Genomic DNA, 21,357 nt, shown 5'->3' on the forward strand with positions numbered 1-21,357 from the left:
GTCCACGTCCCCCCGCCGGCTCGGGCCCCGGCAGGTACTCCCTCGAGCGCCGTCGTCAGCATGCCCTCGATGCGCGGCAGCGTGCCCGTAGACGGCCGGATCCGCCGTCGGCAGCAGGTCGAGCACGCGCCGCACGAAGCCCTGGTCGTGGATGGCGCCGCCGTACATGGGGCCTGCGATGTGCTGCGCCGAGCCGCAGTGCCGGCACGCGCCGTCCGTCGGCGGGCCCTTGGCGAGGCTGTGCTTGAAAAAGTGGCCGCCCTTCTTCTTGGGCTCGGGCCGCGTCCGCACCAGGAACTGCGTCTCCCACGCCGTGCACCCCGAGCACTGGTACGCCACCATGGTCTTGCCGCCGAGGTAGCTGATGGCGTTGGCGCTCTTCGTCACGCGGACCCAGAGCCGGCAGTAAAAGTCGATCGACAGCGACAGCAGCGGCTCGACGTGCAGCCCGTGGCGCGCCGCCGTCGACGCCAGCGTGTGCAGGATCAGGCGCAGGCCCGCCTCGTGCGAGTGCATGCCCTTGACGGGGACGGCGCCGTACAGCGCGAAGCTCCTCTCGGCGTAGCAGTGGCCCGCCCAGTGGCTGCCGTCGGTACACGTGACGCAGAGCAGGCCGCCGTCGTCACGCACGGCCTGGAGTGCCGCGTCGATAAAGGGAGCTGCAGTGCCGTAGGGGTCTAGGTCGATGACGTCGTACTTGTTCTTGGTGCTGGGCCGTCCGCGGCTGTCCCTGTTGGAGAGGCCGTCGGCGATGCGCCGGTACATGTGGGCGATGGCATCGTCGTGGTTGACAACAATCTTGTCCTCGAGGCCGTTGTGCTTGACGTTGAGCTTGATCGACTCGGCGGCCGATTTCGTTAGGTCGTTCGCCGTGACCGATGTGACAAAGGGCAGCTCGTGCGAGTAGCGGAGGGCGCGCAGGCCCGAGGCAGATAGCGCATCGAGAACGGTAAAGCGAGGCTGGGGCTCGGGCTTTTTTGGCTCCTCGGCTCCCTCATCGCCCTTAGTCTCGGCGGCCGTCCCAGGCGCAGCGGGTGCGTCGCTGGACTTTGTGATCGTCACTTCAACCTCCCCCTCGCCCTCGGATACTTGGACCTTGGCAGGGCGGTCGTTGCCATCGTTCTCGTCGCCACGTCTTCTCTTCTTCTCTTTGTTGTCGAGACGTTTCGCCGCGGGATGCCCCTTGCGGTTGGCAATGACCTCTTCGCCGTATGCTTTGATAGCAAGGACAGAGAGATCGCGGTTAAATTGCTGGATGGGGTTGTAGAAGACCTGCTGGGCGTTCTTGTCCTTGTTCTCCTTCATGCCTCCAGGCACGAGTATTTTCGCCATGCCCTCCTGAATGACATCGTACTCCTTGCCGTCATACGTGACCGAATCCCCGCCACTACCGGCCTTCTGCGCACCCCCGTGGTCTTCAGACGCCATGGTGATGCCCCTGGCCAATCTGAGCTTGGTGGGGAGATGGACGTTGTGGTTGATGAGATGACTCCTGCGTGAGATGCAACTGAAGGATGACGAGAGCGCTGGAGGCGAGGCAGCGCGCGCGAGCTTCAAGCGGTTTGAGCTTCGATGGAAAGAACGACACAGGGTTAGAAGAGACATGCAGGAAGAAAGGGGAGGGGCCGCTAGTGAGGGTTTTCGACGCTCTTTGGGTTGACTCGACCTGGAAATCTCAAGGGCAGATGAAGCCGTCGATGAAATTTCAGTGGGGCGTTGTTCTGCCGCGCGCCCATCAGGAAGGCGGTCTCAGGCACGCTCCCACTCGATATTGCCCACCACGAGAGCATCACGACTTCCACAATGTACGATACTTCCTCTTTTTAGTATCGAGAATGTCTCCAAATAAATCTTTTATAGATTTCAAGAATCTGAGAGCATTAGAGTTCCAGCTCTCTTATCTTTTCTTCTTCAAGAGTTACTAATCCGTTTTTTTATCAAGGCGCTCGAAGCGTATGCTGAATTGCGGGCTGAAATATACTGATGTCTGTGTTCCGCCTTCAGCTGATACTCCGTACAACTGTACACACAAGATCAAAGGATGATCGGACTGCATTCCACACCCACTGAACGATCCCGCCTCCCTTCTCCTGGGCCTCCGGTGTCTCCCAGTCACCTGCACCAGTCAAGCGCTTGATGGGTTTATTCAACTCCAGCTGACTGAAAAATCGCGCCGGCGGTGGAGGGGAGGTCTTCATGTGAGGGACAGGCATAGCGCTGCGGCCGCGAAGCTGCCAAGAAACGTGTACCTGGCGGAGATGCCAGCTGAAGTTGAACAAGGTCAATACATCGTCCTGGTATGTTCGTCAGCTGGACAATCCCTGCAGAGCCATCCGGTCGACCTACGTATGTCATGACTGGATTGAGATAGAGGTAATGCAGCCACGCGACTTTGTACTTGAGGCCGTGGTACTCTAAGGCCTCCAAGCTGACCCAGTCGGTGCTGATGAGAAGATATCGTCTGTCTTGGCCATGGAGACCATCCAAGCAGCATCCAATGCTGCAAGGACGCAGGTATTCCGGTGAAAACTGCTCAACATACACACGCTCCGGTCCTGCATACCAAGTTTGTCCTAATTCTGTGGAATGACATTAGACAACGTGAGACAGGGTGGGCAGGTACGGCGATCGTCTTCCAAGCCTGCAAAAGCACCAGGGAAAGATAGCCACTCACCGTTGCCCCTGACGTAAATGGGGACAAGATGTGGTCGAACCGGGAATACTACGCCTCGCCATGCTGTCGAGACTGGCACGGGGCTCTCGTGTTCAGGTGCTGGTGCATCCATGACTGGTGGCAGCTGCGGCTCGAAGGTCGACATGGACTCCTCAGAGTCACTGGTGTTTGGATTTACATTCGATTCTTCTATCTGAGCGGTGAGTCGGCTGGCTGCTCGCGCCCTGGTAGTCGGCTTTTGAGACGTGGGTGGCAGCATGGGTCTTCTTAGTGACAGAGTCTTGATTTCCCTTCCGTCTTGCTGTCCTGTGCTTGCCTCTTTGGGGTGAACCTCAAAACCGTGTGCAGTATCTGGAGTCGATGACGGGCAATCATTGTCTGTAGTTGAATTGCTCGGTAACGGTCCCTGTACTGGTCCCTCCACCATCAGTTCTGTAAGTTGGTGGGGCTCTTCAACATTGGACTTTTTCGCGGGTACGGAAATACTGTCTAGTTCTCTCAGCCTTGAGTCTACAGACTCGACTTCGAATAATTCAACTTGGCCGATTGTTCCCCTTTGGCCGGCTTGTCCAAATTCGCCTGCGTCATCGTCTGCAACGTCGCCGGAGTCGTATCCTTGATCGGGGGCGAGATCATCTGAGCTATTTTCTTGATCAGATGATACAGTTACAGGCTTGTACCTCGATGGCAAAGTTCTCGCGTGCATACTGCTCGGTTGTGCTTTTTAAAGGCGTCATTGATTGGTAGATCCAACGGTTTAGTATCGCCGGTTGAGAGCTTCCGCTGCGACGGAACCGGTCGGAGCCCTGACTTGCACTCTTACTTTTGGAAACAAAAGTAACGTGGGGTATAGGAGCCGTTGTACCCTGTTCAGCCTTCAATTCATTGTGACTCCTCGCCTTTCGCGGTGTTAGCCCGGCAGATGTACGTTTCTGGCGGTGTGGTCTGGTCCCCGGACCCCTTTTCGGCACGGATCGCTCGGGCTCCTTATACACCCACATCCTTCTCTCTGTCTCATCCTCCGATGAAACTAATCCCAGAGTCCTTTGCCCTCTCCTGAACAGTGGTACTGAGCCTGGTTCATCAATATGGTCCGGGTGAACGTGGCCGAGCGGGTGGCTGGCTGACCTTGTTCCGCGATCCCACGGGGGTCTCATGATAGTTCACAGCATTGGCTGGCCAACTTCCGGGACTATGTCATGGATGAGAATCAGAGTGATGTGGAACAGTTAAAGAAGAAGACTGATGCGGGCCTGGGTTGGCAAACATTGATGGGGCCTGAGAATGTCGCGCGTTGTCGACGTCTCTAAAGTTATCTTGAGTTGGTCGTGATACATATATCAGATCGTCATAGAGAAACTCGAACCGGGCTGTGGTATCGAGTCAAATTCTCTTGCTTCGGGACGCCATGGATCCCTCAGATACAATGGGTGCCTTTCAAGCACTGGATTGCGCGGTGCTTCGTCATAAAGACTGGCGAAGCTGTGATAGTGCTGGGGCGGTGGGTTGGCATAAGCGTTTTGACTAAGCTCCGGGACCTGAGTTGGTCTGTAAGGGAATATTCTCCGTCCCTCTACCGGCCGTGGCGATGAACTCGTATTACTGTAGAATGAAGCCAGGTCGTCAGGTAAAGGTGGTCGTGCTCCCGCGGGAACGGAACGACTTGCAGCGATCGGCCTATTGGGTCTCGATTGTTGGTTTCGAAAAGCGCCGGTGGATGTTCTTGGCTCGCCCGCTGCGAATTCCGGGCGCACTTCCGAGGCCCAAGGCTGGCGATTCAAGTACTGATTCACGAACTCATTAGATGAGCTTGTGGATTTTGAGTCATCGTCGCCACCTCGAACCTCATTACCATGGATTTCGGGATGTAAATGATTGTTACCGTCTGTCTCATCAGAAAACTCCTTGATGTCGAATGTCGTCCAACCTTCTATCAAGCGATTAGCCAACGCTTTGAGCCCCAAGCTCATAAAAGGTGTGTTCATGACGTGCCAGTCCGGGTTAGACGTAGCCTGGATAACTATGCTAGTCCTAGCAACCATATCCACCTCGAACCCATTCAATGGCCTTTTATCTTTCGTGACAAGCACAGTAGACTGGATAAAAGAAGGACGAGGTCAGCTGCTGATGCACCGGGCTTATGGACTGTACACAGAGATGATGAATGACTACGCATGGCCAATACTCACATTATCAGCAGAAGTCTGCCAATCGAGATGGAGTTCTTCGAGGGCCCTTTTGTCAATGTCTTGGGCCGAGAATCCGGTTGCCGTTACTTCCAGACCCTCCATCGGCTTCGGTCGAAGCCTTGGCTTGTTGTAAATCTCAACTGCTCGCTCATTTTGTCTGGCAATTTGCCCAATCTCATTACTCGGCAACCGGCGATCCAGGGGTATGTTTGGTGCTGACAGCATCAGTGACATCCATGTAGCCATCGCCTAGGGCCTCTCATCGTAGGCAATCTGCTGTTGCTGGGCCGCGTCTATCTGCGGTTGAACGGGAGTGTCCATGAGCTGCGAGACGGCTCTTCGGGACCTTTCAATGGTGATCATGGCTTCTAGACGGAGAGTTCCGAGAGAAGCGCGTGAGTATGATGCTCTGAAAAGGTTTCAGCCTCCATTAGGACACTAATGTTGCGCCATCCAATAACGCATGGGCTTACTTATGATTCTCGGCCAGTTGAGCAATTGACAGCGTCAGGCTCATCGTCTACTTGACTCCTTCTAGCTTCTTCATCAGACCCGTGATTCTTTGGTTCATGAAAAGAACCTTGAATCGACAAAGGAGGGACTTATGCCCTGGCTGTGGGCATTTGGCAATGACATCTTGGATTTGCTTGAAGCGCCAACGCAAAGCTTTTATAACATTAAGCAGCTGAGCTTTGTAAAGACTTCTATGCAGGTCGATGAGTTCGCAGACGCTTTGCAGCATTATTGATGTCAAATGAATGTCTGAGGCGAAGGCAAGTATCTCCTTCGGAGCCTCCTTGAACGAATCGACGATGTGGTACAGGCTCGAAGATATGGCGAAGCCAGCCGTGACAACCCCTATCACGCTAGCCGTGATCGAAAGCGGATCTGCCATGTGCTTCTGTTTGTCGCAGAGCCGTTCGAGGCTCTGTTGACAGATCAGCGAGGTGAATGACGAGAAACTACATTGACAAGGCTAGGATTCACGAGCTGGACGACAGCTTTGTTACGATACTTCTATGGAGGCTGAGCCGAAGTCAGCAGGGAACGGTGCATCATGCCATGCAACCAACCGCCTGCATGCCCTCGGCCACTAAAAGGTCTTCAGTAGCCAACTTGGCCAAGGCAATGGCCAATCACCCGCAGATGTTTTAACGCGTTGGTTGAGCGCTGAAGACACAGCCACTCCCCTTGAGGTACCTAGGTAGGTAGGCTACCACATGATATTGCAGCACGACGAGACCGCTCGCTGTAACTTCTTTGCTGCCTCTTTCGACCGCCCCAGTCGCTTCGGATATATTTGGGCTCTTTCAAGATTCGATGCCCTGTTAGACCGCTAGTTATTACCAGTAGTTGGCTTGGCCCGCCGAAGAATTCTGGCATTCTCTCAAAGTGGCCTCCAATGCTACGTTTGGCCAGAGGACGTGTAATCTTTCCTTGCCAACACCAAGAATTGTGTGACATGAGCGCCTCATCACGGCCTGATCACTTTCGCTAATCTTGTTCCCGGCCTCTTCCTAGAATCGTCCCATGATTCTCATCAGAGCGTGAATTTAGCAGTGTGAACAGGTCTTCCGCACTAGGTCCGCAGCCAACAGATGATAGGTTCGGGGGTAAAACACATCTGAATTCTGGCCCTCTGCCGCTAGAAGGGCTCTCCGCAACTCTTATATATGCGTCCTCGTAGTCCTTAGCCCCCAATCAGCCCCCTGTTCCATGGCTCCGAAGGGGCCTCCTGATAATTCTGCTGTTCAGATCCTCGTAGCATTCTTGACTTGGGAGCAAAAGTTTTATTTGCATGCACAGGCTGGATACACCTGAATCCAACACTTGCTATCCGGGAAAGCTTCCTGCGCTATCTGCCTACGGGGAAGAGTTTTGGACTTTTTGAGTGCTTTGTACTTATTATCTAATGAATTGCCTCTGTAACAATAAGAACCTTCACGCCCGCCCCTCCTCCTCTCCGGCACATATCACGGCGTTCAAAACAGTAAGCAAGTGATGACGATGTCAAGAGTAGAAAGGAGCCGACTAGTCCCTTTTTGTTGATAGTCTGTTCAACCACATGGGAGCTTTTCGACACCGAAGTACGCAGTACGGCCAAATTGGGATTGGAAGTCAACCACGCAACCTGACAAGGCACCTGTATCACTCGATGTTACACTGAAGCATCCAGTCAATTACCATCAAAACCTACCTCGCTGGGCTGTCCCTCGTTTCCAATCATAACTCATATGGCTGGGTTGGAAGAGTCGTGTCACGCGTGCACAAACATCGGAGTGCCCTACCGCAGCGTCTGGTGACTTTGTAGAAGGCTCACCCCGAGAAGGCGGGAGCCTGCCTGCCTCGAGAGAAACCTGATAAGGAGGAGGAAGGAACGAGTGAACGCTTGACTTGACTGCAATTGCAAGCATGAGATAGTCCAAAGACCAACATCCACCTTGATTCCGTATTTCTTCTTGATCTTCATCGCTGTGGGCTCTGCAAAAAACACCCAAACCGCGAGAGTCATTCGTCCACGCCTATCCACCACTTTTCGCGTCTCAGGACCATCAGCCATTGCCCCTTCATGTCCGACAACGCACCTCTGCCACCACCAGATCCTCTGCCCAACCCTTCGAGCAGCACGCCCAGCCTGCTCAGCAAGCCACCACGCAAACACGTTCGTTACCGCTTCCTGACCCCATCCGAGCGAGGCATCTTCGCCCGAGCCGTCGGGGCAGACATGGACTCCGAGGACCAGACGCCCCTCTATCCTCCAACGTCGATATACTGGTTCAAACCCCGCCGCAGACTGCAGAGCGGTCTCTACAGGGACGTCGGTGCCTTGCGCCGCAAGTATCTGTTCTACTTCCACGCCGTTGCCTTCCTCCGCTGGGCCGGCATGATGATGCAGCTCTTCGTCGGCGCTGCCCTCACCGGCGTCGGCGCCATGGCTTTCCAGAATGGCATTCCCATCACCATCTTGGCCGGCGTCAACACGGTCATCGCCGGCATGCTCGCCATGATTCATAACTCTGGCTTGCCTGACCGCTACCGTATCAACCAGGCCGAATTTGAGGGCGTCGAGGATCTGATCAAGGCCGTGCTCAACACGGGCATCGTCGAAGATACCCAGACCGTCGACCAGGCCATCATGGAGTGCTTCGAGACCTATCGTTATACGAGGGCCGTCGTGGCTGCCAACGACCCCTCCTTCTACACGTCCATGGCTATACGGAGAGCTGGTAACACGGAGGCTGCCCGCGATAGCATGGTTGTGACCCGCCCACATCCTCGTGCGTCATCCTGATCAGCTGCAAGGCAAACATTCAACCGTACTTTATCCTATGAGATCAAAATTGGTGGTTCTGCCCATAGCAGCATCTTGTATGGTCATCTCGTAATCGGTGTGCTGGGTGACAACCGGGTACTAACTCATGTCAACATGTCTGCAGGAGAGGAGGAACATGACGCTATTTTTCATTCCACGAGAATGATGAGAATTGGGATCATTCTCATCCCCAGGTCGTAATATCAATGTACTTGTCTAAGCAAATTTACATGTTCAACATGACCATAGCAGATCGAGACAGAGTCCTCCGACAAAGGCTATTAAGCACCTATCTGTTAACAAAGTCATAGCAAACTCTATAGCATTCAAGAAACTCTCTGATTTCGGCAGTCATATTGGGTGTGCTCCCAGATTTTCCCACTTGGGTAATGTGACTCGGGGGCAGGGGACTCAGTTCATTTACCAACTATGGCTAAACGCGTCCCCCCTCCGAGGTAGGACCTGATAGAAAAGCTTTTCTTTCATCTTATTGTTGCGACTGCCTATGCAAGACCGGCGTTATAGGGCGTCTTCGGGCATCTCTGCGTCCAGCGGGTGGAACCCAAAGACCCAAAGCATAAGGAACGGCAGATCTTCGAGGTGAATCTTGGCTGAATCTGAACACACAGATCCTTCGTCTCATTATTCCATATTATGGTTCCTGAGTGAATTTTCGGAGAACAGCGCCGGCTCATGTCATTGTAGATCTCAACGCCGTCGATCCGTCAGCAGCACTGACGCGACCGGCCAATCTGTCGAGATGCTCGTATCGGCTCCGAGGGCCGAACCGACATATCCGCACACTGCTGCGCAGCCCAACAGGACAGGGAGGATTCGATTCGGTCCTGAAACAGCGCACCCCAGTCATCGAAACGACATCAAACATCCGCTCGCCGTTCCGTGCTTCACCGAGGCAGCCCAACGAATGCACCAGAAGGAAGTGAGGAGTACAGGTGCCGCCGCGGCGCAGAAGCAAAAGCCGCCCCGGCACCACGCCACTCTTCTGCCTCTGCTTTGCTCTGCTTTGCATTTCCCTCCGACGCAATGCAATCGTGCGTGATTGGGATCATAAAGAGCCTCACGACGTTCCAGACCGGTCTCCGCAAGATGGACGGAAGAAGAGGAGGAGGACGAGGAAAGGCGGGGGACTTCGTCATTGAACTCCGGCTAAGGCAACCGAATCCCGCCCCCTGTTCCCCCATGTTGGGAATCATCCCCAGCGTTGGGGGATTTCCCAAGGAGGCTCCCGCTCCGCGAGGCTCAGATTGAGACGAACCTGCAGAGCAGATAGTGATGCCGCCCAGTTCGGGGAAGCATAGCCTGCGTCTCCGCGCTGCAGGTCCTCGACCACCCCCCTTCCCCCCTCGTATCTCGTCTCCCCAGGGCAGGGGTAAGCGAACGCCATCTGAGTTTGGTGGGAAGTTGGACGAGGCCACCATTGTCAGGAGGCTGCGCCGCCGTCCTGATACAAGGAGTCAGTCCTCCCCCCCCCCCCCCGCTCTCCGTAGATGCATGCCGTGCGGCGCCGGCAATGGAACGTCGACGAGGGACAAACCGGTGAAGCGGCCGCATGCCATGTCTCCCCCTCCCCCAGGAGAGTGTGGGCGCCCCTGACTTGACCGACTGCTCCTCGGAGGATGCATGCATTGCTTTGGCCAAAGTCCTGACCGGTTCGAACGCAGGCTGAGAGCTAAGATTCACGGATTGGAGGGACGGGAGGCAGTGGTGGGGATGCAACCCGTCGAAGGAATGCTGCTGTTGCCTTCTCTCCCCATGCAGAACATGGCGCAGGAAAGAAGGCAAGGCAGCAGAAGTAGAACGGCCGAGAACGCGCGATCCTCCTATCTTCAGCAAGCGGCGGAGTATCGGTAAACTTGGGGGGAAACCAGAAATGACCAACTTGAATCTTCAATCATGGCAACCTTCGCGCAATCAGAGCGCACGCCCATCGCGAGTCGTGCACGCCGCCCCAGGTCTAGCTTGGTCCGGGGGAAAGCTGATCATGACGACCCTGACGTCTGTCCCCTGAGATTGTGGCCAACAGCAAGCCCTCCCCTCATTCCCCGCAAACCCGCCCATTCCGCTGGTGATCTGGAGGAAGATGGCAGACCGGGACCCTCACAGATTGGATAACAAGCACGAACCAAAATGGGTTCGAGGTGGCGAAAATTTCAGCGACCACTCGTCCTAATTCGCCAGCCCTGGATACCGTCACTTAGCAGCTTTGACAAGTTGCCAATCGACAACTGGCGTATGTACAGACGAGGGCGAATCAGCGGTATCATTCACAGGTGATGCATCATGGCCCCGACCCTCCGTTCTGAATGTCGCGCCCCATGGTGTGCGATTCATCTATCAGGTCAGGTTCCTTTCATGGGCATCGGAGATCGGCGTCAGCCAGCGATCTTCCAAGACTTGCAACGGAATGAAAGGCCAGATCGCAGATGCGACTCCGTCGACAGGTGGCTCAAGCCATCGGTACTGAGAATCGAATGACCGACGAAAGAGACAGAAGCTGCAGACTCGCCTGACGCGGGACGAGAAACAACCGACACGGCATCAAGCAAAGGGGGCTTGCGGACAAGTCGGTGTATGGTCGTGGAGGGGGATGTGCGCCTGCGATGCAACCCAGTGAGCCGTACACACAACGCAACACGCAACAATACCTCGTGCATCTGCTTCTTCTGCCTCTGTCCCTACGCCTGCATCCTGCAACTGCGGAAAGCTGCTTCAGCTTCAGCTCTCCAGCCCCAGCATGCGGACTGTTGTTCCAAGGCAACCAAAGCAGAGCAAGCTCGCGCATTCGCATTGGAACTTGTCGATAGGTGGCAGCGGACCTTTGGGCGCCGTAAAAGCCCGCCGAATGGCCGTGTTCCATCCTTTCACCTCAAACCTACCTGGCTTGTCTACCCAGTGACAGTACTTCAAGACATAGACAAGCCTCCCCCCTACCTGCACCTCCACCGAAACAGTCAGGTTCCTGGGACAGGGCTGGCCCGGGACTGAAAGGTGAGGGAGGGAGGTAAAGCAAGGGACTGCAAGGGGGAGCATGGCAAGGCAACAGGGGGGCGAGGCAGAGGGGGTGTGCCCGTAGCACAACGTGCTGAAAGATCTGGGGGCAAGCGGCGAGATAGCATCATGTCTCTTGAGCCAAGTAGGCATTTTGGAGCTAAAGCGAAGCTTGTGAAAAAGTACCGCGTTTGTACCCTCTTCTCCATAGCTACCTCGAGTGTGTGAGCACTTGTTGTATGGCCACCGAAAGAAGACTGGATCGGGTGCGACTCCATTCATTCATGAAAATACCATTTTTTCCCTTCCCCTTTCCAATGCTTCTCGAAGGGTGTCATGACTACGGACGGCGTCTTTGTGGATTCACTTTGCTTCTGAGGGTGGGTGGTCGGTGCTCCTGGTTGCTTGCGCTTCTGGCTTATGAGTTGCCGCGGATCTATCGCCGACGGACGAAGCGCCAGATGAGGCCTCGACGAAGAGCCATGAGCCACAGGGGGTCGCTGTCGGCTTTTAGAGGGGCCACAATTTGCACTTCAGCTCTTGGCTGAGGAAACTCGTGATGGTGCGATGCTATTACGGCACGGTTGCGATGTTGGCCTTGTCGATGGCGTCGGCGTTAGGTGGAGAAAGACGAGACAATGCCCTGACTCGATGATGCCATCCAACTCCTTTTTTCTCTTCCACATTTTTTCCAGAAGCCCCCCATCTCGCCCCTCTCTGCCCCCCAAATGCTCCCAGCTCTGCCATCTCCGCCTTGGCCACCCCAACCCAAGGCAGGGACGAGCTATGTGATGATAGTGCCGGCGATGGAGGCCGGACTTGTCCGACCGGCGGGGAATCACAGCATAACCTCGAAAGCTGCGAGCCGCTGAGTCGCGCCGCGTGAAATGCCGATATTTGGCCGATTGCGAAGGCCCTCAACTCTCGCCGCCCCTTCCAGGTTCTTCCCGCCTCGACTGACTACGACGATGGAGAGAGCCGCAGCAATGTCGACTTGAGCCGCCCGGGCGGCCTCGTCATCACGACGCCTCCATCGGACTCCGGACTCCATGCCCGGCCGAGCATACAGTGCACGCTTCCAATCATGCCGCTTCAAAGTCAAGTCGGGATCAGCGAAAGTAAATGTGCGTGTGTGCGCGTCTGTCTTCGCAATGCAATGTGGGGGTTCGATTTTCTTGTCGGACCGACGTGCGAATGCACCGAGGCGGTGCCCTATCAGCGGATGCGGCAGCGCCCATGCAACCCGAGAGCCAAGCTAAGTACCTTACTCACAGGGCGAGGAGGGTCGGCTGGGGTTCAGGCGGCCATCTCGTTATCGCCGGTCTGTGCCGCTGTTCAGCGAATCCGGCCCGGCACTTGCACCGTCCAGTCCACCTTGTTGGCCATGGCCAGGGCCAGGGCCAAGCTCGTCCTCGGCTTCGGACCCATCGCCGCTATCTCGGTCATTCACAGGGCCCCCGTCGTCTTCACTATCCTGCACCACCCTGTCGCCGCCAGCCTCGTCATCACCATTCTCATCATCATCTTCATCGTACAGGCCGTGATTGACGCCGAGGAGCAGGTCCTCGCTGCCTTGAGTCTGTGGTGGGACTGGCGCTGCCGCGTCGTCGTCCACTTCCCAGCCGTAATCTCCTTCACCTTCGTCGCTGTCTGGTACCTCGAGGCCTGCATCGTCCATCTTGCGCTTTCGTCTTGGTGTACTTGTCAAGACCACCGATGGCTGACTAGCATCATACTCAAGGGCGATTAGGCCAGCCTGTCCAGCACTGTGTGTCAGCAAAAGGGACCCCCCTTGCCAAACGGGGCTTGAAGGAGTCGCGCCAATGCGCCTACTAACCGCCTCAATGCGAAATGCGGCCGCGCTCGATACCGCTTCAGACCCAGCTCTGCCCTCCAGCTTCTGCACACCCGCAAGGCATACCGTGCTCGGACTACCGTCTTTCCAGGCCCAGTCCTTGTAGACGACAAGCCGAGTAGATACGCCCTGTTCCCAGACGTTGGCATTGATGGCTGGCACCAGGGTCGCGCCGCTCTCCGCCTGCATCTTGGTTGCGCACTGCGTGAGCACCACGACTGCACAGTTGCGCGTCGCTGCCAGCTTTTGCAGTGCGCTGACGACGTGCTGCAGCGTCTGGAGACGGCGTGCGGCCAGGCTGGGACCTGTAATATGTCAGCGGATTCTTGTCCCGCCGCCAACGGCCACACAGCGCGCCGCGTCACGACGTACCCTTTCCCAGCTGCGGTCCGGGTCTGTTTTCCGAGGTCTTGGGGAACGCATGATTGACAAGCGTTGACAGCGAACTGACTACCACCACGGCTGTGTCCTTGGGTAGCGTAGTCGCCGTCGGTCTGCACAGGAGGGCAATCAGATGCGCCAAGGTCGGACAGGAATAGTGCGTAAACTTTTCGGCGATGAGCCCATATGTTGTCGGCTCCGAGGCTGAGCCCGTGTTACGAGCTTCACGTATAGCTTGTGCAACATCCTTCAGACGCTGCCCGCAGACCGAAAATGAACAGTCTGCCGAGGTGGTCAATCTTGTGTTACCTTCACGCTCGAGCACATGCCTCAATGGGCCAAAAAAAAAAAGACGTGACGATGCGAAGCAGGAGAAGCAGGAGGAGAACCCACCAACCCACACAGCGGCGTGCCCGTCTGATAACGCGTGGGCTACGAGCTGGATACTTTGACGCCCCCCCTCTCGGTCAGCTCGAAACGTTCGTGATGGCAGCCGGGGCAATGGACTTGAGGAGAAGGGCGTAAATGAATCGTCTCACCCAAGTGCCGTCTTCCCCACGCCCGGAGGACCCCAGATCTCAGCGACCTGACCCCGCGGAATGCCTCCCGCGCGCTTCGATGCCGCCGTCGGCCGATGATGATCATCACATGCCGCCGACGCGGACCCGAGAGCTTCGTCCAGATCCGGCAGGCCGGTGGAAACGTATCTGGACGTGGCGTCATCGAGATCCTCCAGAGCATCCGCAGCCGAAACCGTCGGTAGGCGATCTACATCCTCTCTTGATCAGCAAGGTTGCAAGGGGATCCAACAACTCAAGGAGACCGATGACGAAGCCGTCGAGCGGGGTGGAAGGAAGATATGATCCAAGTCGAGAGGGGTCGATCAACGTACGCGTAGCTGTTAGATCAAAACTCGCCTCATCTTGGCTATGGATCGAGTGATACTTGTCCATCATCGAATGATGCCTGGAATCTCGAGGGGCGCCGCCAACGCATTCGTTGACGCGGTGAAGATATTCTGCTCGAGCGCGTTGGAGATACAGTGTTATGCATTTGAATTCCGCACATGCCTCCCACTCGAGGCAGCCGCAATGACCTCAGAAGAAGGCGCGCCACAAGCAGAAGCAGCCACATGCTCAAGCCACATCTATCCTCCTCCCTGTTCCATCGTGGTCTCTGTGGGCGCGCAACATCATAGTGTCCTCAAATGTCGCCTTGGTCTCTTTCACATGTCGATCGTCTCGATATCAATCCAGGTTCTTCAATTTACCGTGGGCCGGACCCATTCGTCTCGTTCCCCAGATGGAAGCTTGGTTATCCGTCAGGAGAGCCGACCGACCCGTGCACATGCTTTGGCTTTGAACTGAACAACAAGCCTTCTTCTCCAGGTTTCACACGCCCCCCCCTTCCAAGCCCCCCAACGCCCCTTGTGGAACCTTGTATTCCAAAACCTGGAGATTTCATCATTTGTGGGGGTTTGCTTCGAAAAGGGGGGCCCGGCTGAGTTCTCGGCTTTTCGGTTTCGAGGTTCGAGCGTGTATCGGGGGGCAGAGGGTTCTTCCGTGACTCCTCGTCGCGCCGACGCTCAGGCTATCTCGGTCGTGGCTTCACCGAAGCGCTACAAGCCACGCAGGGGTCCGACACGATACCTTCATTTCCCATTCTGTGTCCGCTTTCCACCCGATAAGCACAGCTGATGAGGCCACGAGGAGGGGGAAAAGAGGGGAGACAATCCACCATTCTACTATCCACTCTGCGTGGCCTGAATCTTCCAAGCTTCACCTTCGGGGGGAACCAGCCGATACTGCGATTGTGGAGGAGCCGATCCCCGCGAAACCCAAGATGAGATGGTGCAAGTTGGTCAGTCTGCGGGGTCGCCGAGCCTCCACACTGAGCCAGCGGCCAGCTTTCTCAGTCGTTGCCAGAGACCGACAGTCTGGTTCATCCCCACGAGAGCCAAGGGGAATAGCCTGGTGGCACGGCGTCGTCGGCGCGAGATAGCCGCCATGCACCCGAGAAGCTGGCGTGGCCGCTTGCTCTCCCCCCTCCCATCTGCGCTGGCATGTCCATTCGACCACAGCCAACACACATAATGAGCGTCGCGGCATCGTGGCCCTTGGGAATCGGGACACTTACCCACTCCAGCCTGTTCTGGCAGGTCTGGCCTATTTCTCCGCACCGCGCCAAACAATTCCACATCGGGTCGGCCTCGAATCCTTGCTCAGATCAATACGGGCGCCTTTGGCCGGGAAATTTGAATAGGCGACACTCCGCCGTCAAAGGCGCACCTATCACCCTTTTTTACCTATGCCGGGCCAAGATAGGTCGTGCGCCCCAGGGATGGGCCTTGTCGCGGGGCGCAATGCCTTCGAGCCCTGAGCTTCCATCGATGCAGGGTTTTGGGGTGCATCGAGTCTTTGTCGACTCTGGAGAAGCGATAGTTGAGCCGGCGGATGCTTCAGGGCGCGCGCCACTGCAGCAACTGCGATATGAGAGCTGTTACAATACCGAATGCGAGTAATTCAGCGATGGGACGGGATACAAGCCCGACTTGATTCGGACAGTGCCATCATCAACTCTTTGGGGCCCCAAACTTGCCTGTGGCCTTCACCTGTGTGGAGCAAACAAAGTGTCGGGAATGGAGGGGGAGCCACAGTGGCTGGGCGGCGTTTCTGGTCGGGATTCCGAATTTGACGACGAATCCATCGACACAAGCACTGGAATGGAGGGGGTGTCTCCCCCTCCATCTGCATCTGTAGGCACTTCCAGAAGTCCTGGTGCCATAATGGGGCGAAGGAACGCCTCAAAGCAGTGCCGACACCGTGGCGCAATTCCGGCGGTTTTCCTGGGCGGACTGGGCAGAGAGGAATGCAACGTGTGTCTCGTCAATCCGTTTGTGGGCTGGTCTGGCCTCTCTTGGTCAGTGATGCCAACCACGGCTCAATTTTCGGGAGAAAGGGACCGTCTACCCTGTCCGCCTTAATGAGGCTCTTATCTGCCACGCTGGCCTGACATGTGATGGAGACCTTGATGAGATGGATATCCACACGAAAGGACCACCCCTGGCGTCTACTACACGGCGTGCATGTTTGATCGTTGCGAGGTTGTTGGGAGGGACCGTCTGATGAAAATTTTCCCTCTTCCTGAAAGGGTTGGTTGGTGCAATGGCACTGGCTATTACCCAAGACTGACCGCCTTCTGCTGGTGAGCCGCTTTGCAGGGCGTCTGTTGAGATAATGAGCGGTTTTGTGACGATGCAGTCGGGCCATCTCGGAGCCTCATCTCAGAGCGCACAAAGTAGGCGGAGAATTGCGGGATCCACAGAGTCTGGCATGAGGAACAAGCCCATCCAGGGCTCCGCTTGAGCAAAGGGTGTGTCCATATCTCTCCCCACAGTTGCCCATCGCTCTCGTTGTTGCGCTTGACCCAGAGTCGACCGGCGATATCCCCGTGTCATTCCCAAGGAAGCCCAACACTGGCCACCAAACACTGCTACCAGATTGACCTAGTCGGTCAACGGAGTCGGTGCAGGGCACAGGAAACGAACCCAGGCAAAGACGTGACGCTCCGAATCTCTCATCTGTGTGTGAGATGCCTGAAATGGACACCCGCAAGCGCAAGCGTACTTCGGCAAGCCGGCTTGACTCGCCAGCTGCGAGGTGAGAATTTGCGAGTGACGTACCGTCGCCTTGGCTTTCAGAGGGCTTGCGGGGTTTGGGCATGGAAGAGGGAGGCAAAAAGCAGGACGTCTGGGGAAGCTTGGGCCGATCCAGCCACGTTGATCACGGCATTCCCTTTTCTAGCGCGCTTCTCGTCCTGGCCGTTGTTCCGTTGGCCTGACTCGTAGGTCAGGGCGAAGAAGCAGGGCTAAGCGCAGCGCCGAGCCACCTTTCGCGTTCGTGAGCCTTCCTCGAGCAGCCCCCGTTGGAGTCTGCTGGCTTGGAGGCTATTTCTCCAACTTACTGGTCAGTTTTGCCCACGAGCGCATTTATGCCTCTGTATCCAGAGGTGCACAAGCTATCCTTCGACGGACAAATCGTTCTGCGCAGAGGCGATAGGGGGCCCGCCTTTCTCCCCACCCGGCCAAAGCATTCGTGTCTCGTTCTCGTTGTCGCATTCAAGTGCCTTGCATGTTTGTTTCGGAAGTCGAGTCCTTCTAGGCCGTGACTCGAGACCGATGCTACGCCGAACAAGCATGCCCAGGTAATGGTACTAAATCGACTTTGCAAGTCGCTGATTTCAGCCGGCGACCAGCGTTACACCGCGTGTCATTTCATGCGAGATGATCGCAACCCCACGACAGCCATCGGAGCTTTTTTTCTCTTCTGGTGTGTGGTGACCCCGCCATCAGGCATCTGGAGTGGTGTGATTCTCCGCAATCTCTAGAGTAAAACCGGTCGATGCGCTGTGGCAGCGACCGTCCCTTTCACGACGAACGCCATTTATGTTGCTCATCGTGTGCGCGAAGCAGCAATCTGTTGGAGGCACTGCCTGCACTTCTTTGGGTAGTCTCATGGAAGAAACTTTCGCATTTAGACAATGCATGAATATAGAGGGGGCTGTGAGGGCTCTGTGTTGTCCGCATTGACCCGCTTGTGCCGTTCCCGGTTGCCAGTGCCGAGAACTCACAGCCTGAGCAATGCCAGCGAGGCGAACAGTGACTTGGCCTCGGGTCTTACTTTCGGTCGACAGGAACACACATTGAACAGAACGACGCTGCTCCGTTCTGCTCTATAGTCATGCTTACGTGGTTCGACTTTTGCGCAGCATTGCAGATACCCAGCGGTTCCATTTGGTCAATAATAGGTTCTCGGCAGTCTCGCCAACATCGCATATTGTTACTGCACGATAACTAAAGAAAAAAAGTCAAAAAACATGGGGTGACTTGCGTCTGCCACTCACCAGGCACATTTTGAAATGCACCATTGGCGGGGGCTGTTGAACATGAGACTACCCAGATAGGCTCGATGGATTGATAACTGCTGCAACTGATCCACCATTGGGGGGTGAGCAAACAAACGGATGCAACACTTACCCAAAACTATCCGGAGGAAACAATTACTTTCCCGTGACTGTTGTTTCATTTCTCTAAGATGACACCTGGCTTTGCTATTGAGGATCCGCTGAAGCGATGCACATCGCTCACGTTAGCAGTACCACCAGGAATCTGTCAGCGCTTGCCAAATATGTTGAGCCCAGTCAACAGAGGGGCGGCAAATCACGGGCAGAGCAGCCCTGGCGGCTTTGGAGAGGGCGTCTTGAGGGCGGGCGCGGAGCGGCGGCACGGCACCAATGAGATCCGGATTCAGAGGCTCGTGGCGTTTGACAGCACTGACCTTGTCCATTCTCTGTCGCAGCCAAAAAAGGGGCCAACGATAACCCCCACGCCCTTTCTGGGGTTGGATGGGCATCAGTGGAGAGACCCCTGCTATCTGCTCGGGTGAGCAACAGCCATAACCACCCCCTTGGCAGCACTGACGCCTCGAAGGGGAACCCTATCGCCCTGTGGCGAAAGAGGAAGTGTTCCCGGCTTTCCGCCAACTCAGGAGTGTGGGAGAAGGGAACGGGTTCTGGTTCGTGCCTTTGCTTCAGTGACTGAAGAAGCATCGGCGGAGGCGGCTTACCCATCCCCGGAGACACGATGCGGAAAGGCCAAAAGAAATCTCTGTCGCATAGATCTGCCTTACGAGAGTAGAGCCGAATAGAGTCCCGTTATGTGGAGGAGAGCTCGACCGTGACACACCGAGCGTGACCTGGCGAGCCTCACGCAAGGACCAGTGCAGCAGTCGACCCCTGTGGTAACTATCTGAGACCCACTGCGGATAAAACGAGCTGAGAAAGGCCGAGGGTAATAGATCTTGGCTTTCAGTCTAAGATTCCCGACCGGATAATAGTTTCGCTGTCGGGCTATGATTACCGAGCGCTGACCGAAGTTCATGTACGGCCGACCCTCAAATGGAATAGGCTATGAGGAGGAGCCGAGCCGACCACACTGTCGTTCTACCTAACAGCTGCCTCGGTAGCGCACCTGACTATGTTCCCTTCGACTAGCCACGGCTAGGCTAATTATTCTGTGGCGGAGGGCATGTGTCCTCTAAGGCTCGGAAATTCCGATTTGGAGCATGTGGCCACTGAGCTCCCGCTGTTGGCTAGCATGAAGGAGGTGAGCCGGAGGGCATTTCTTTCGGCTCTTCTCGCGGTATTGACAGCAGAGCTGAATAAAGTAGTCGAATATGCCTTCGCAGCTTTGGCGTGCGTGAGTAAAATACCAAGCGCGTGTCTTCGTAGTGATCCCGTGTCATCATGCAAGGGATCGGGCGAACAGCGAGCGAAGCGTCAACTTACCCAGGCCCCCAGCATGGCTACCGGGCGGTCAATCTATCCAGCGGATCCCCAGTCAGATATGCGCGAAGGGTCCTTCTGGTGTTGGTCGAAGATCAGCATGGGGCTGGTTGATCTGGCTTCTCTGGCGAGGATACTCGCCCACTCTTTCGAACGCATGTGACTGTTGGCACACTGAACCGTCCTTTCACAGGTCGAGTGGAGTTGCTGATTCGTACTGGGTGAGCTGAGCTGAGGGGTATCATTTGACCTCTGCGATGCTTGACCAGAGACCAGGTTTGGAGATTGTACTGTAGGCGCAAGCATCTCTCGGCCTGCCGTCCGTGGCCACCGTGCCAAGGATGGTTGTCCGGGGTCTTATGTCGCGATTCCTGATCCGAGCCACTTCTGAAGTAGTATGGGCGGACGGAGAAGGAATGGTTGTTCCAGCTGGATAATGAGCCGGCTGATCGTCCTCCCACGGCCTGCTCTTCGTCTCGGCAAGAACCAACGAAGTGTCTGCCAAGATATAACACCAGCAGGAGGGGCACTCAACAACACCTTCGTCAAACGAAGCTGAATGGCTGAATGATTCCACTGGCTGTAATATCTCACGGCTGCCAGACTATCACCAAATGTTTCTGCCCACTATTTTGACTACGATTAGGATCGTAGGCTCTTGAAGCAAGTCATGATTTGTGTCTTGGGAAATGCCGTCTGCCTGGGGCGTGACGCACAAGAGTCTCAGAGGCTGCTGATCACTGTGAGGGCCTAGCCATGTCTACGTAAATGAGTCGAGCAACTGGCTGAGACGCCCAAAGTCTGTCCTGCCGTTGTCGTTTTGTTTGCGCAAGCCACCCTTCCCCGGATTCCTGTCATGTCAGGAGACGCAGGATCCCGTGGGTGACCCCCGTGGATTGTCCCCACCCCGCTCCCTGGTGGCGCAATCAGCAAAGCGGCGGGCGGAATGGTGTCATTGGAAGGCAGGCAGCCAGCCGACTAGCCTATGGAGAGAGAGAGAGAGAGAGAGCCAGTCGAGCTGCGAAACGATGCAACAGGCAAGTCGGCCTCCAAGCCGCACACTGGCGTGCAGTGGCCGAGGAACAAGACGTATTGGACGTACACTGCCCAGCACCCAATCACATGGATAAAGCTCGAGACCGCCATGTCTTTGGCGTGCTCTTGAGCCATCATGGCATAGACATGGGGTGATGGGGCCTTGGGGGCAGCCCTCCTCGCCTTTTACCCCCGCGATCTCTGGTTTTGGCCGGTCCACGATAGGGAGGTGGGAGGTGGCCGCTGGTGGGCTGGCGCTTGTCTAGACAGTTCCGGATCCGGGCGTGGACGTGGAGGGAAGAACAGGGGTACAGACGCGAGTTGAGGCAATGTGTGGAGGGCCGAGATTGAGAGACGACGCAGACATGCTAGACCGAGGCCTCACCAGAAAGGTCTCCGGGGGTCGTCGCTGAAAACGAGCCGACCGAGAGAGCGTGAACATGTAGGCAGGACGAGGGTCAACAGAGAATGATGACTGGTGGACTGGAGAGAGTGAAAGTCAGTGAAGGAGTGGATGTTGCCGGGCGGCACGCCTCCACCGAGGTCCCCAGACCAGTGG

At 56.1% G+C, this 21,357-nt stretch overlaps 5 protein-coding genes across 5 annotated transcripts in view; 1 reads left to right on the top strand and 4 right to left on the bottom strand.

Annotated features, from left to right (window-relative positions):
• VDBG_00969 (N2,N2-dimethylguanosine tRNA methyltransferase) overlaps positions 1-1,428 on the bottom strand; it is a gene marked incomplete at both ends in the record, with an annotated part of 2,164 nt that extends 736 nt beyond the window's left edge. Inside the window, one exon of the mRNA XM_003009240.1 lies at positions 39-1,428. Coding sequence (XP_003009286.1) covers positions 39-1,428 — 1,390 coding nt within the window. The remainder of the gene's footprint in view (positions 1-38) is intronic.
• Positions 1,429-2,000: 572 nt separating this feature from the next.
• VDBG_00970 (predicted protein) lies at positions 2,001-5,109 on the bottom strand (the record flags this gene model as incomplete). The annotated part of the gene is made up of 6 exons (XM_003009241.1): positions 2,001-2,265; positions 2,543-2,579; positions 2,675-3,315; positions 3,383-3,826; positions 4,100-4,770; positions 4,864-5,109. 6 exons carry the CDS (start codon positions 5,107-5,109, stop codon positions 2,001-2,003), a joined length of 2,304 nt encoding a protein of 767 aa, XP_003009287.1.
• Positions 5,110-7,432: 2,323 nt separating this feature from the next.
• Positions 7,433-8,155, top strand: VDBG_00971 (conserved hypothetical protein; the record flags this gene model as incomplete). Its single annotated transcript, XM_003009242.1, has 1 exon — positions 7,433-8,155. One exon carries the CDS (start codon positions 7,433-7,435, stop codon positions 8,153-8,155), a length of 723 nt encoding a protein of 240 aa, XP_003009288.1.
• A 4,342-nt stretch (positions 8,156-12,497) lies between these two features.
• On the bottom strand, positions 12,498-14,374 carry VDBG_00972 (conserved hypothetical protein; the record flags this gene model as incomplete). The annotated part of the gene is made up of 5 exons (XM_003009243.1): positions 12,498-12,941; positions 13,023-13,345; positions 13,413-13,534; positions 13,961-14,189; positions 14,314-14,374. The coding sequence occupies 5 exons, from the start codon at positions 14,372-14,374 to the stop codon at positions 12,498-12,500; spliced, it is 1,179 nt and encodes a 392-aa protein (XP_003009289.1).
• A 3,394-nt stretch (positions 14,375-17,768) lies between these two features.
• VDBG_00973 (predicted protein) lies at positions 17,769-19,781 on the bottom strand (the record flags this gene model as incomplete). The annotated part of the gene is made up of 7 exons (XM_003009244.1): positions 17,769-17,912; positions 18,051-18,099; positions 18,169-18,262; positions 18,324-18,356; positions 18,758-19,099; positions 19,165-19,291; positions 19,767-19,781. 7 exons carry the CDS (start codon positions 19,779-19,781, stop codon positions 17,769-17,771), a joined length of 804 nt encoding a protein of 267 aa, XP_003009290.1.
• Between the last annotated feature and the right edge of the window lie 1,576 nt (positions 19,782-21,357).

The sequence above is a fragment of the Verticillium alfalfae genome, genomic scaffold (assembly GCF_000150825.1).
Source record: "Verticillium alfalfae VaMs.102 supercont1.1 genomic scaffold, whole genome shotgun sequence".
NCBI classification, from domain to species: domain Eukaryota; kingdom Fungi; phylum Ascomycota; class Sordariomycetes; order Glomerellales; family Plectosphaerellaceae; genus Verticillium; species Verticillium alfalfae.